At 39.1% G+C, this 12,445-nt stretch overlaps 1 protein-coding gene across 2 annotated transcripts in view; it reads right to left on the reverse strand.

Moving 5' to 3' along the window:
• Positions 1–12,445, reverse strand: part of LOC112146016 (pleckstrin homology domain-containing family G member 3) — a gene marked incomplete in the record, with an annotated part of 37,180 nt that overhangs the window by 11,859 nt on the left and 12,876 nt on the right. For both annotated transcript variants that reach the window (XM_024271580.1, XM_024271572.2), the window contains 1 exon segment: positions 1,867–2,396. In XM_024271580.1, the coding sequence (XP_024127348.1) occupies positions 1,867–2,396 (530 nt within the window).

A 12,445-nucleotide genomic window follows, 5' to 3' on the forward strand; every position in this document is an offset into this window, starting at 1 on the left:
TCCTGTGGGGGGTAAAAAAAAAAAAAAAAAGGTAAAAAATTTAAACGGAATCCTTCAGACACAACAGACATTTCCAGATTCCTACCAGCAGGGGGAGCATGTTTACATTGACTGGAGGTAATCATTTATCTTGACAGTAGTTTAAAGCAAAAGTCATTTGTGTTTATTAGAGAAGAATTTCATGATTTTTTTTCTTAAATATATATATATATATATATAAAATAAACAAGTTCTACATTTCTAAATATTTAAAATACATTTACAAGAGCAACACTTGTAGTTATGTCGCTGGACACAACGAGGGGATGTGTAAAGACGAGGCCAAGTATGGCCACATCTGGATCCTTCTCTCGTGCCTCACACACCAGTGCGGTAAACACCAAACAGGAGGTTTGTGAGAGGAAAACACACAAAGCAGAAAACAAAGTACTGGTCAAACAAACGGCCCACCAGATGAAGTGGAGCAAATAAACACTTTAAACAGGTCCGACTGGTAGAGTCCTGATTACATGAAACTTACAGGAAAAAACGGTTGTGTTTGACTGCACACATGTGACCTTTAACAGACTGTGAGATTTATAGTGATTTATCACATCTTGATGTACTGCTGCAAGGTGTTCTTTATTATAGGACAAGCAGAGTTGGGTTTAATGTTGCAGCTCTTTGGCAGGAACCATAAATCTCTTCAAGAACTAAAAATCATTTCTCAAAGGTGATTTTAGTGGTTCTGAGCGTCAGTGATGTGGGTGTTTTCGGGCCAGTTGTCCAGAAAGGATCAAGTCCAGCGAAACCCGTGGAGATCAAACATCTGCTCATAAAAATGCGTCTCATGGACGGAGAATTCACAGCGAACGTGGGAAGCTAGGTCTGATAATGCAGCTTTTCACTTAGAGTGGAGCTGAAGAGCCAAAACTGAAGGAAGAATTTGACACGTCTTTGTCAAATTCAAAGTAAGCTGTGAAATAAATGAGATGCATGAAACGGGGTTTAATTGACAGAGCAGATGTGGCATCTGTAACTAACTAACTCCGAGCTCTACGCTACAGAAAGCCTCCTATTCATCTGCATCCCCTCTTATTCCGGTGCATATATGGAGACGTTTGTGCCGGCGGAGGGAGAGCCTGGGAGTTCAGGCTTTACTTTTGTGATGGAGGCCAGACGGGACTGCAGCTCCTGCCAACCGAAACAGTTAAAAGTCCTTCAAGTGTCTGTCAAGTCATTACTTAACCTGGAAACGGAGCAGCTCTCCCAGACAAGGCATGGAGGGGAGCAGGCTGTTTTACCGCCATTAGGTCTCTGAAAGAGCCTCACATGCTAAAGCCATTACAGTCTGCTCAGTAACTGGTGATTGCTCCTGCTACTTTAAATAACCGGGCTGAGGCAGGGGAAGACAAAGTCGCTAATGCCTTTTTTGTAGATTCATATCTTTACAAATTCTAACAAAGGTGTGAAAAAAAATCAACTTTGTTTAATAAATTTCCCCCCAAATCTGAGCAGTCAATCAATAAACCCATGTTGGATTGTGTAAACCTCCACTACTCTGTAAATATACAGACTGATTTAAATAAAACATCATATCCATGTGATAAACGGCCTGCTAAGGATCTTCATCCTGAATGAATACAATCTATAAACAACAGCTGCCACATGTCAGACAGTCATTTTTGTGAAAAAATTACTCACGTTTCAAAATGAAAATTAAAAAAGTGTGAGTTTCCATTGCAAGAAGCTGGTAAACAGAAGACGACTCAGTAAATTTAACCTGTTGTTTCCCGGCAGAGCAAGTTTTCTAAATCACTTCACATGTTTCTGCCGATCCTTTGAGAGCAACTGTAACAGAAAATATTTTGGAGTGGGCGGACTCACCTCCACGATGCTGCGCAGATCTCTGACATACATGCGCTCCGTCTCAATGATCTCCATGACAACGCGGTCCACGTAAGTGAGTCTTGGGTTCGGCGCCATGGTATCGGTGATGACAGGCGAGGTGGGGATGTGAATTATTTCACCTGCTGCCCTGCAGCCGGCAGTGGCGTTGTTGTTGTTCCACTGCTTGCTGTTCACCATCGGATCCAACTGTTGCCACCAGCGTTTCCTGGAAGCGGCGAGGACGGGACTGTGGGTTCCAGCTTGCTCTACGGTGCCGTCTGCGGGGCTGAGATCCAGGTCGATGTCCTCCTCGCTTGGTATGGAGGAAGGGAGGGCCGCGGAGCTTCCGAATAGAGTGCGACTATCATGGGATGAACCGGAGGAGAGGGTGGACACCAAGCTAACGGGACGCTCACCCTCTCCTTCCAGCGGCTTCAAGCATACTTGGCTGTAACATTCTGGGGCCAAATCAACGTCACCTTGGGGGTGGTCTGGGTTAGAGAGGGATGAGGATAACTGAGGAGATTCTGGAACAGAAGAAAATAACAAAAGAGGTTTAAAACACATTTTTGGAGTAATAATCCCATTTTTTATTTTTTAAATAGAAGCTATTGGACAGATAAAACACGTATTACACTCAAGTTGTTAAAATGATCACTAATTTATTAGTAGGAGCAATTTTATTGAAATAATTTTGTTGAAAATTAAATCATTTGAATGTTTTCATACTCCTATCATTATTTGATCCATTTTTAAAGCATTCCCAATAATCTTTTAATCATGATTGTGAGGTTTTTAGACAAATTAAAAAAGAACTGTCATTTTTAGGACATAGTTTATGCAGAGTGGCAAGAGTTCATTAAAAAATTGCCTCAGAGTAGTGGGCGAAGTAAGCCTGCCCCCATTTCCCATCATCCATCTGTCTATTCCTGCTAGTTTACAGCCCCTTACACCCCAAACCTAACATTAGCGGTGCAACATAATTACCAATATCAGAGCTTGATTGTTCAACTATTAAGCTTAGCACCTATGTCAGCTACAAGCTTTTTTAAACAGTATTTTTCATCTGCTCCTGATTCACAAAATTGAGTAAAGAAATAAACAGAAATGCAATTTTAAGCTTAATTTTCTGTATACAAGTCCCTTACTGTAAGAAAAAGGTCAAACGGAACATGTTAAAAACATCAGAAACTCATTGGAGTGGGTCTTTAAGGACTGTTTTACTTACAACTTTTTTATGAAGGATTAACCCTAGGTCTGAACACACAACATTTTAAACTGTCCTAATAAAACAGTTCTTTGCGAAGGTTCATATGGCTCATGGTCACCATAAAGAGACAAAAACCGATTAAAATGAGTCTATTAGTTCAAGCTGGACTGTAAAACTGACATTCAGAAAGGTAAAACAGGCATAAAATGAAGAACAGGCATTCCCTAAACATTACAGACTTGACCTAAATGATGAACCACATATTCTGCATTAAACTCAACAATTTCCTCTTGTTCATTTAACTACTGAAGGCTGAGCTTTGAAAAAAATGAAGCGGAAAAAAATGGTGGCCAGAAGCTTTGTTTATATTCCTTTATAGACCAATGTCTGAATTTAAGAAGGAATGAAACCCATATTCAGTTTCATGCACTTCCTGGAGTGATGGGGAATTTTTACTGGAAGAATTTCCTAAATATATAAACTGAGAGCAGTGTGAGAATGGGACATTGAGTGGCCACTGTGCAGAGAGCTAGATTTCCTTAAATTCATCTACAGCTCAGGGATTCTGCCAAGTAAAGGAAATTGGCTGATTTACAACAGATCATTAAGCAAATCAATGAAGTGTCTAAATTGCATGGTATTGCCAAGTGGAGATGGCATGTAGAATTTGGTGATCGCTTGCAGATTCTGCAAACCTTTTTTATTTTTTTTTCTTGAGGTCTGAAAATATTTCAGCTTTTAAATGTCATCAATGCTCGAGTACGGCTCGCACGCAAACCTATTGTGGAAAACGAGGAACCAAATGTGTTCACCTGCAACATATTTGCATGTTTGACTCCACGCACAGGTAGAAAAGCTTCTATTTTGGAAGTATTGTTAACATGCAAAGCAGTTGCTACAGAAGGGAGGATGAAGTGTGGGAACAATCAGAGACTAAAAATGGCTTTGAAGTGAAAATAAAGCCTCCAAAACCAAAGAGTTGATAAATGTTTGGAGACAGCACCACACAAACAGTGTAGATTTCACTTTGGACAGAAGAGAATCTAAATGTGATGATCTGTAGGAGAACATCCATTACCAAACGGACCGCCGACCTAATAACACGGTGAGGAAAAGTCTGCTCTGAAAACAGCGGCGTGCAGCTGGATGTGGAGCTCACACAAAAAGACCGACTGTCTTTCAGCTCCCTCAGAATCACACACACAACTTGGCACACTTCAACTTTCCATGAGTCAGTACTGAGCTCATGTGGTTGTCACTACAGTCCTTACTCAACCGTCCACAACAAAAACTCTGTTCCCATGTAAAAAATTCCCTGAGAGAAACAGATGATCCGGCGAGCACGATTTGACCACTAGAGAAAGTCCTGTTTACACTCTGACAAATCATAGGGTTCATGGTGTAAGGGGAGGGTTCTGGAGTTAAAACGTTCACCACACCAGTAGGAGTTAGAACAAAGTGCCTGCTTCCTTTGCTACTCTCTACTTTAGGCTTTGAGCTCCCTTCCTCTTTTTCCATTGCTTCCTCCCATCCTATAGCCCTCTATGATGAAGCTGCAGTGGATCTGCCAGGTTAAAAGCAAAAAAAAAAAAAACACTCTAAAGGCGGTCCACACATACACACCCTCCTTCTGCAGCCAAAACGCTCCCATATCTTCTTAACAAATTGAGGCAAACAAACTAGCGCAAGACCAGCCGTGAGGACGTGATTTATCTGAGGACTAGTGTGAACATGTAAGATAAACCAGATCTGTTGTTTTAATCTACCACTTCTGATCCACTAACACCACCACGATTCATGTTACAGTGAACGGTGCAAAAATAATTCAAATGATTGGGTTTTCTCATAGCGTTCATTTCCAGTGAGCCAACCATGTTGGTAAGCTATAAAAAAAGAAAACAACCACAGAAGTTTGCATGCTCAACGGCATGACTTCACTTTCTTTTCTTTACCCAAATCTTATGATGTCTAGCATACAGATATCTACATCAACATAAACTCCAAACACATCTAAATCTATCCTGATGACACTAAACAGGCCTCATGACTGACAGTAATGATGAAACGCCTGAGTGCCCTGAACATAACCTGCTCCTCACCACCAACAAGACAAAGGGGCTCAGGGTGGACATCAGGACCACACCTACATTCACAAGCAGAGTGTGCTCTTAGTTTCAAATTCCTGAGGAGCCACATTTCACTGTCTTCTACGAAGACTTTTAGCTTGATCAAACACCACCAGCACCTTTTCATACCGTCAGTCCCAGCAGTGAGTAGAGATCCACTCCAATGAAAAGAAGTTATTTTCTACGCTAATGTTAGCTTGGGTTTTTAAGCTGCCCTGCAAAAAATAGATCTTAAAAAATACATGCCAGTTATTTGATTTTTTGGGCCAAAAACTACATAATCATAGTTAAAAGACCACTAGGAACGATTTGAAGATAACTCAAAAGATGACTGGAGTGGGACTTTAACTTCCACTGCTAAGGCTACTGAGGAGTTTCCTGATTTTGTAGCTTGTTTGAACTGACCTCAGTGGAGAAACTACACAGGGCATCTCTGGGTGACCACCGTCTGCCTCCAAGGACCGGCAGAAAGTGGCATTTAAGAAGAAATACACCACACACACCCCCGCCTCCCTACTTCCTGATAAGTATACAAACTATGAAGTGTTTAGTCTAGGACCCTCAAGAAAAGGCTGAAATGCAGGCAGTGTATTGCTGAAAAAAAAAAAAAAAAATCACAGAACTGCAGTACATTACTATATATTAATACACTTCACTCTCTTTTACTGTATACTTGCTGTTAATCATGCATCGACTTTGTGGGTAAGGATGTCATATAAAGTTCAATTTCTTCCTTATTTACATGTTTAACATGTTTCTCTATTTCTCTTTACACAAAGTTCCATTGTCATTGCTTTGTAAAACCTGAAATGACAACAAAAGTTGATTTTTTAAATTAGATCTGCAAATAACAAAATAACTGAAGGACAGAAAGCATAAGCACCCGCATGCTTTTTCTGCTCTTATTTATCAAAACAATAATGAAATAAAGATTTAAGAGTTGATAATAAACGATAAGGAAGGATTGAGAAAAAACAGAAGCATTCAAAATGTATTGAGGTTGTTTAACCTTTTGAATAGTTCCTGATGTGATCTCATTTTTGCTGAAACTAAATTAACTATAAAATCAAACATCCTTTTCAACAACATTCTATCCTTAAATAGTGTGATCATGGATGTTAACACCATAGCCTTTTCATTGGAGGTCAGAAAAACTTTGCGTAGACACCCTATTGTTTCTCTTGATATATGGATACACTTTAAAGCCTGTTTAATCCTAAATCTTTTCAGATTTAATTTCTTTCCACGCAATGTTTGCATCCACCTCTCAGTGAGTGTCTAAGGATCAGTCGATACATCTCTTAATCTAGAACCAAATAAGTTACCACTTTCTTTTATACAACTGTAGCACCTTTTATAAGTGAACACTATGGCTGAATGATAGGATGTGATGTGCGATGTTAGTTGTCAATATTGCGATGATGATGCGAGTTGCGATAAATGAATAAATGGCAAAAACAAAAATACATAATTTCCATTTCACTGCAAGAGTTTTATTTAAATAAAAGTCAACATAAACGGCATTAGACTGCAAATATATGGAAGAGGCGGGCATCTAACATAAAAGGGCTCCATCTGATTGGTCCATTGAGTTGTTGAATATTTCATTGTTTTAGCATGTGCTTTAAAATGTAAAGTTAGAGTTTATCACAATTTACGGCATGTTTTGAGATCCATATATGACAGAGGCTGACTTTTCAATGAGACACTTTAGATTTATAGTGCAGGACTATTTAACACCACTAGTAGATGCCACTTTATTTAGGGGGGAAGCATCAGAGAAGGGTCAGAGATATGTGAAGCAGATTAGCCCAAAGACAACCAATTTCACATTTTTGACAAATGCAGATGTAAATGGGATTCACATTAGTAGTACACTAGAATGTAACTTAACCTGCATGTTGATGGAAAGCCTCCAATCAGGGTTAAACAGTTTTGGATAGACGTTTCTATTCAGTGGCTATACAGCAAGATTTCCAAGCTCTGATAGCATGGCCTGTAGGGGACACTTAAATAGGGAGAATATATATATATATATATATATATATATATATATATATATATTTTTTTTTTTGTTTCCTTTTAGATTTAAAACACTTCTATCTGCAATCTCAAATATACTGATTTCAACCGACATGGCCTTGAAGCACCTGCAGAACTATATAAAAATGTTTTGATGTGATTTTGGCAGGAAAGATATTAAAAACACAACAGATGTTGCTTTGACTAGTCCTATTGTAATTCAACTAGTTCTATTGTAATTTAAAAAAGGGAAACAGGCAGGTTTAACAGGATCTGTTCAAACCAGATGGTCAGATTGAAGGCTGTTGAGAGCTCAGCGACGTGGTCTGCTATCTCTTTACTTTTGTGTGAGCTCAAATCAAGTAAAAAGCTGCCAGGAACTGCTATAACCAAGTACTTAGGGATTTTTGAAGCAAAAAAAAGAGGTCAAGTAGGATGTCACTCATTAACAACTCTAATATACTAAAAACTTGTAAGGGTATAAGACCTAACTAGCTAGATTTGATCTAAAGTAAAAAAAACTGGTGAATAATTTTAAACAGAAAATCTTATCTGCTCAGTAAACTCAGATTTTTTTACAACCACATGCTGAAATTCAATCAAGCTTAAATTCAGAGGTGCACTGTCACAATTGCTAATCTAGGGATGTAAAAATTAACCAAGCCAATGCCAAAGAGGTAGTGTAGTATTCAGATCTAACCCTAATAGACACAGATAGTTCTAACACTAAAAAAGCCTTAAGTGATCTGTAAGAGAAAAGGGTAAAACATCAGGTCAGACACTTAATCACTTAACAGATTACCAAAAACAAAATACTTGGAATTCCAGGAGAAAGCTCTACAACCCCTCACTGCAATAGTTTAAATTCCACTTGGAAGGCTGTTAGACCAAGGTGGCTATTAACAAAGGTGCACTGGTGCTTGACACGGCGTTTCTCCTCTCTGCTGAATAACCAATAAAACAGATAACCAGCTGAAAAGATTTCAACACCCAAAAAAGATAACATAGAATTTTCTGTAACTTCTGAAAGATAAAAACCATTTTCATTACCGGAGACACTCTTTGTTTCCACTTACGGGGAGGATCCGTGACTAATACGTTGAGAACTACTGATGTAAAGTCCACACCTGCATTCTCTCTTGTCTGAACTTATCAGACAGCCAACAATGCAGACGATTCATGAAGCCGTCTGCCTTTTACATCATAGATACTCAAGTAATTTGTAAAGTTTAGCAAAAAGAATGCACCAAAACCTGGCAATGAATTCTCTAAAACTGTAATCTGACAGACATTTCTGTCTAAAGATAGCTTAAAACATAAGAATGTTCCTTTAGGAGCCATGTTCTCTGGCGAAAGCAGTTTTAGTTCAATGACAGACAATAGAATAAATAAATAAATAAATAAAAGATCTTATGTCAAATGGTTTTCTTTTAAACCTACCACCTTTTCGGACACCATGATAAGCCGCAGCATTCGCTGGTGATGTCTGTTCTTGGTTGCACAACCATGAGATGATCTGACTTGCTTTTTTCTGATCAGTTCATGCAAATCAGCTTCCATGTAGATGGCAATGCAAATTATTTCCAAGGCAACAGTGTCTGTTTTCTAACATCAATTTGGCAATTAAAACAAACTGCTTTTTCCAAAAGAGAATACAAAACATTTACATTTTTTTATGTGATATACTGTACTTTCCAAACAAAATTTGATGCATTGAATATTATAAATCCCTGTTCGAGACTTCAATAAATGTATTTTTTTAATACTCATACAAGAATATACTTTTTTGTCTCATTCCAGTAAATGTTCATCTCTAAATGCTTACCTTCTCAACTTTACCTTGCCCAACTTCCTCTTTCTCCAGTGACTAGACTTTATAAGATGAATGGTAGGTGTTCAGCTCCCAGCCATGGAAGAACTAACTCAAGACACATGTAAGACCATTTCAGCAAAGTCTAACTCACTCCTGCATGCGCTCATGGCAAACCTTCGACTGTGTACAAGCTCATTTCCGGTTACATTCTCTGCCTTGTGGAAGTTTGTTTACCAAGCAAATCAGCTGCAAGGAAACAGGAACAACACAGACTACATCTATGTTCAGCATGCAAATACTAGTCTAAAAGCAACAGGGACGCCTGTCTATTAAAAAAAGAAGCCTTTATAGCTTTATGTGATACACAAAATCAACTTGTCTGAAATCATGGGTTCCTCTAAAAGTTTGCATTCAGTTTGGCTTGCACAACATTTGACATCTTTAAAGGTGCAGTTATTAAGGTATTCAGCGTCTGACACTTGTTGCTGCTTGATTCACAGTGAATCATGTAGCGGATGAGGATGAATCTGAACAAAGCGGACGGTGAATCATATCTGAGTTTGCTCGAAGACAATTCATCCAGACACCCTGCTAGTGCATCACGGGTGGAGGTCATCTGCAGAGATCACTCCCTTTCTGCTTGGTAAGGGACACTTTCACAATGAAACAAACATTGTTTGCTTCCCTTTTTTCTTTGGGGAACAAACTAATATTATAGGTGTTTTAATGAATTTACTACAGTAACTGAATGCCAAAACTAAGGGTGTATTCATACTGGAAAAGTCTAGTCTTAATTGCTCCGATATCAAGTCCTGAACCTTGCATTTGGTCTGTATTCAGACTACCGTCAAACTCCGAACCAAAGCTTGTGAACAAAACCATGTGACTAAAGATCTCTTCGGTCATTGGCCAATAATTAAGAAGGCGGGGCAAAGCAATGAGAGAAGGACTAATTAAAAGTTTTATGCTTTCCAATCCTTGTCGGGATACTTAACTTATTCAAACTTTATATTTCACTGACAAATTTTGGTGCAAGACTGTCACTGAGGAGATGACGGCTAAGAGGAAAACAGCAATGTATATCACATTAAAAGTTGTTTTGATGAGCGGGCATTCATCCAAACAACTTCAATGAGTTGCTGTGTCTCATCAGCTTCTTCCTTCTCACTCTGTTTACATCCCGTAATGACTGGCTACGGTGGTCGTTTTGGTCCAGTTGTTCCACTCTGAGCACAGAGCCTATTCAGACTGAGAAAACTCAGAAAAAACTGGAGCTGATTGAAAACAAACCGAAACTACCTCAAAAGATGGGTCTGAGAGCCGTTTCTGGCCCCAGACCTGGAACCGCTTTGGTAAATTTAGACTGGAAATTCATTCCGGATTATCGGGAGAAACAAGCGCCGTGTCCAGTCTGAATAAACCCTAAGAAACGTAGTAGGAAATCCATGTTTTAACTTGTTAATTTGTTTTTTTTTCCCCTTCTGTTTGGAAGGAAATGGTAAAGTGTTAAAGTTCCAGAGGTGACAACTAAGCTGTAAACTGATCCTCAAGGGTCAAGTGCTTGTGTTTGCTCCAATGGATACAGACGGGATCATGCTTTGTCTTGCACACGAATAAAGCCTTCTACCTCTCAAAATACATCAAAATCTCCTTTCTCAAACATCTTTAACAACATGAGGCCATCTGCTTCTCCCCCACAGACAATCTCCCTAAGAATGACTCCTCCCTAGCTGGAGGTGGTGAATGGACACCCCTCAGGAGGGCAGACAGAAAAGGTCTCTCTTAGGCCCTGGGATTTCACAGACCATTATAAAACAGCATGACTCAGAACTGCTGATCTGCCACTGAAACGGATGGCTTTTCTCATTGATTCGGGTCAAAGCTGATAGTTTTAAGCTAAAGCAGCCTTTCAAATGTACTAAAGCTCATTTACACCTGCATTTGACCCCCCTCTTTAACGCTACGTTAATTATTAACCTGAAGGTCGGTAAATAAACCTCTGTGGACGACAGATGTTAAATGTAAACACACCAAATCTGCATTCCTGATCAACAGCCAAGGTTGAAACTGGGTACAGGGATGGATCCGATGTTTTAGGGGAAATCTTATATCTAAAAGTGAAACTTATTTTGGGAATTCACCATCTTTTAATGCTTTTTATGCAAAAAAAAAATATATTCAATTAAAAAAAAACATGATAGCCAATTCAACAGTATGGTAACTTCAATTTCATGTTTTTCTTAAACAAAAAAGAAAAAAATAAAGAAAATGCATACCACCCATGAAGCTGAGAGCAAGAAGGACTACATTTTTAAATAGGCTCAACTTTTATCCCCTGATTGTTTTTTTTTTGTTTTTTTTTTAACTGGGGCGGGAGTCTTATCCTCTTTTCCTTTAAGGATCCAGCCATGCCAGTTGACCTCAGCGCATTGGCATGTGATGATCCACTTTGGAAACTCTTCCAAGAATAAGCCCCCCACCCCGCACACAAGCAAGCTTTGCTGAATCTGCACACTTTTCCTCAGGACAGGCCTCACTTGAACGCTAAGGCGCGAGTCCTTTGTAAATATTACCAACAGTTTGACAGTCTACATCTAAACAGATGTCGTGTTAGCGACTCTTTGCAGAGTCCCATCTGGAGACTGAAAGTGTAGAAGACAGTCAGTGAAGAAAACTTAATCTCTTTAATGAATTCTAATTTATCTTAAAAACAAAACACACTCCAATCATCTTTTTTATCGGTTGTAAGTGTTCCCAGTGATCTTTTTTTTTTAAATAATTGCGCCATTTTAAGCCAAATCAATAAACCTGTGATTTCCCTAGGTGTGAAAGTGAGTGTGCATGTGTGTGATTGAGGCCCTGCGACAGACTGGTGATCTGTCCAGGGTATACCCTGCCTTCGCCCATCAGTAGCCGGGTTAGGCTCTGGCACCAAAAGGGACAAAGCGATCAAGAAGATGAATAAATGAATATAAATGTTCATCATCAACACCAAAAATAACATTTTGTATTGTAGTGTCATCTTTAAAAACCCACTTCAATGAAAATCCTCTTATTTGTGTTTTTAACATTTACATGTAGCACAATAAAAGACTTGGATAAAATTAAAAAAACTGCATTTCGGATTAATTCTTAATTTAAATTGCATTTATTTAGAAAACCGGATACTTGAAAATGCTCGAACTAATGGCGCAGTTACAGAAATGGGCATGCCACAGTCTCCGCCTGCGTGCACTTTGGCCTGCTCACGCTTAGGTGTGCAAGACATGAGTGTTCAAGAGCGAATTCTGTCTGGAAATGGCTGGAGTAATGGCTAATCTTAGCTTGATGCTATAAGCTTGCGCACAAACAGAGCTCTAAGCGACGAGGAAAGGAGGTTGTTCTGTGCCAACTGTCCCGCCCACA

Source organism: Oryzias melastigma, linkage group LG22, assembly GCF_002922805.2.
Source record: "Oryzias melastigma strain HK-1 linkage group LG22, ASM292280v2, whole genome shotgun sequence".
Lineage (NCBI taxonomy): Eukaryota > Metazoa > Chordata > Actinopteri > Beloniformes > Adrianichthyidae > Oryzias > Oryzias melastigma.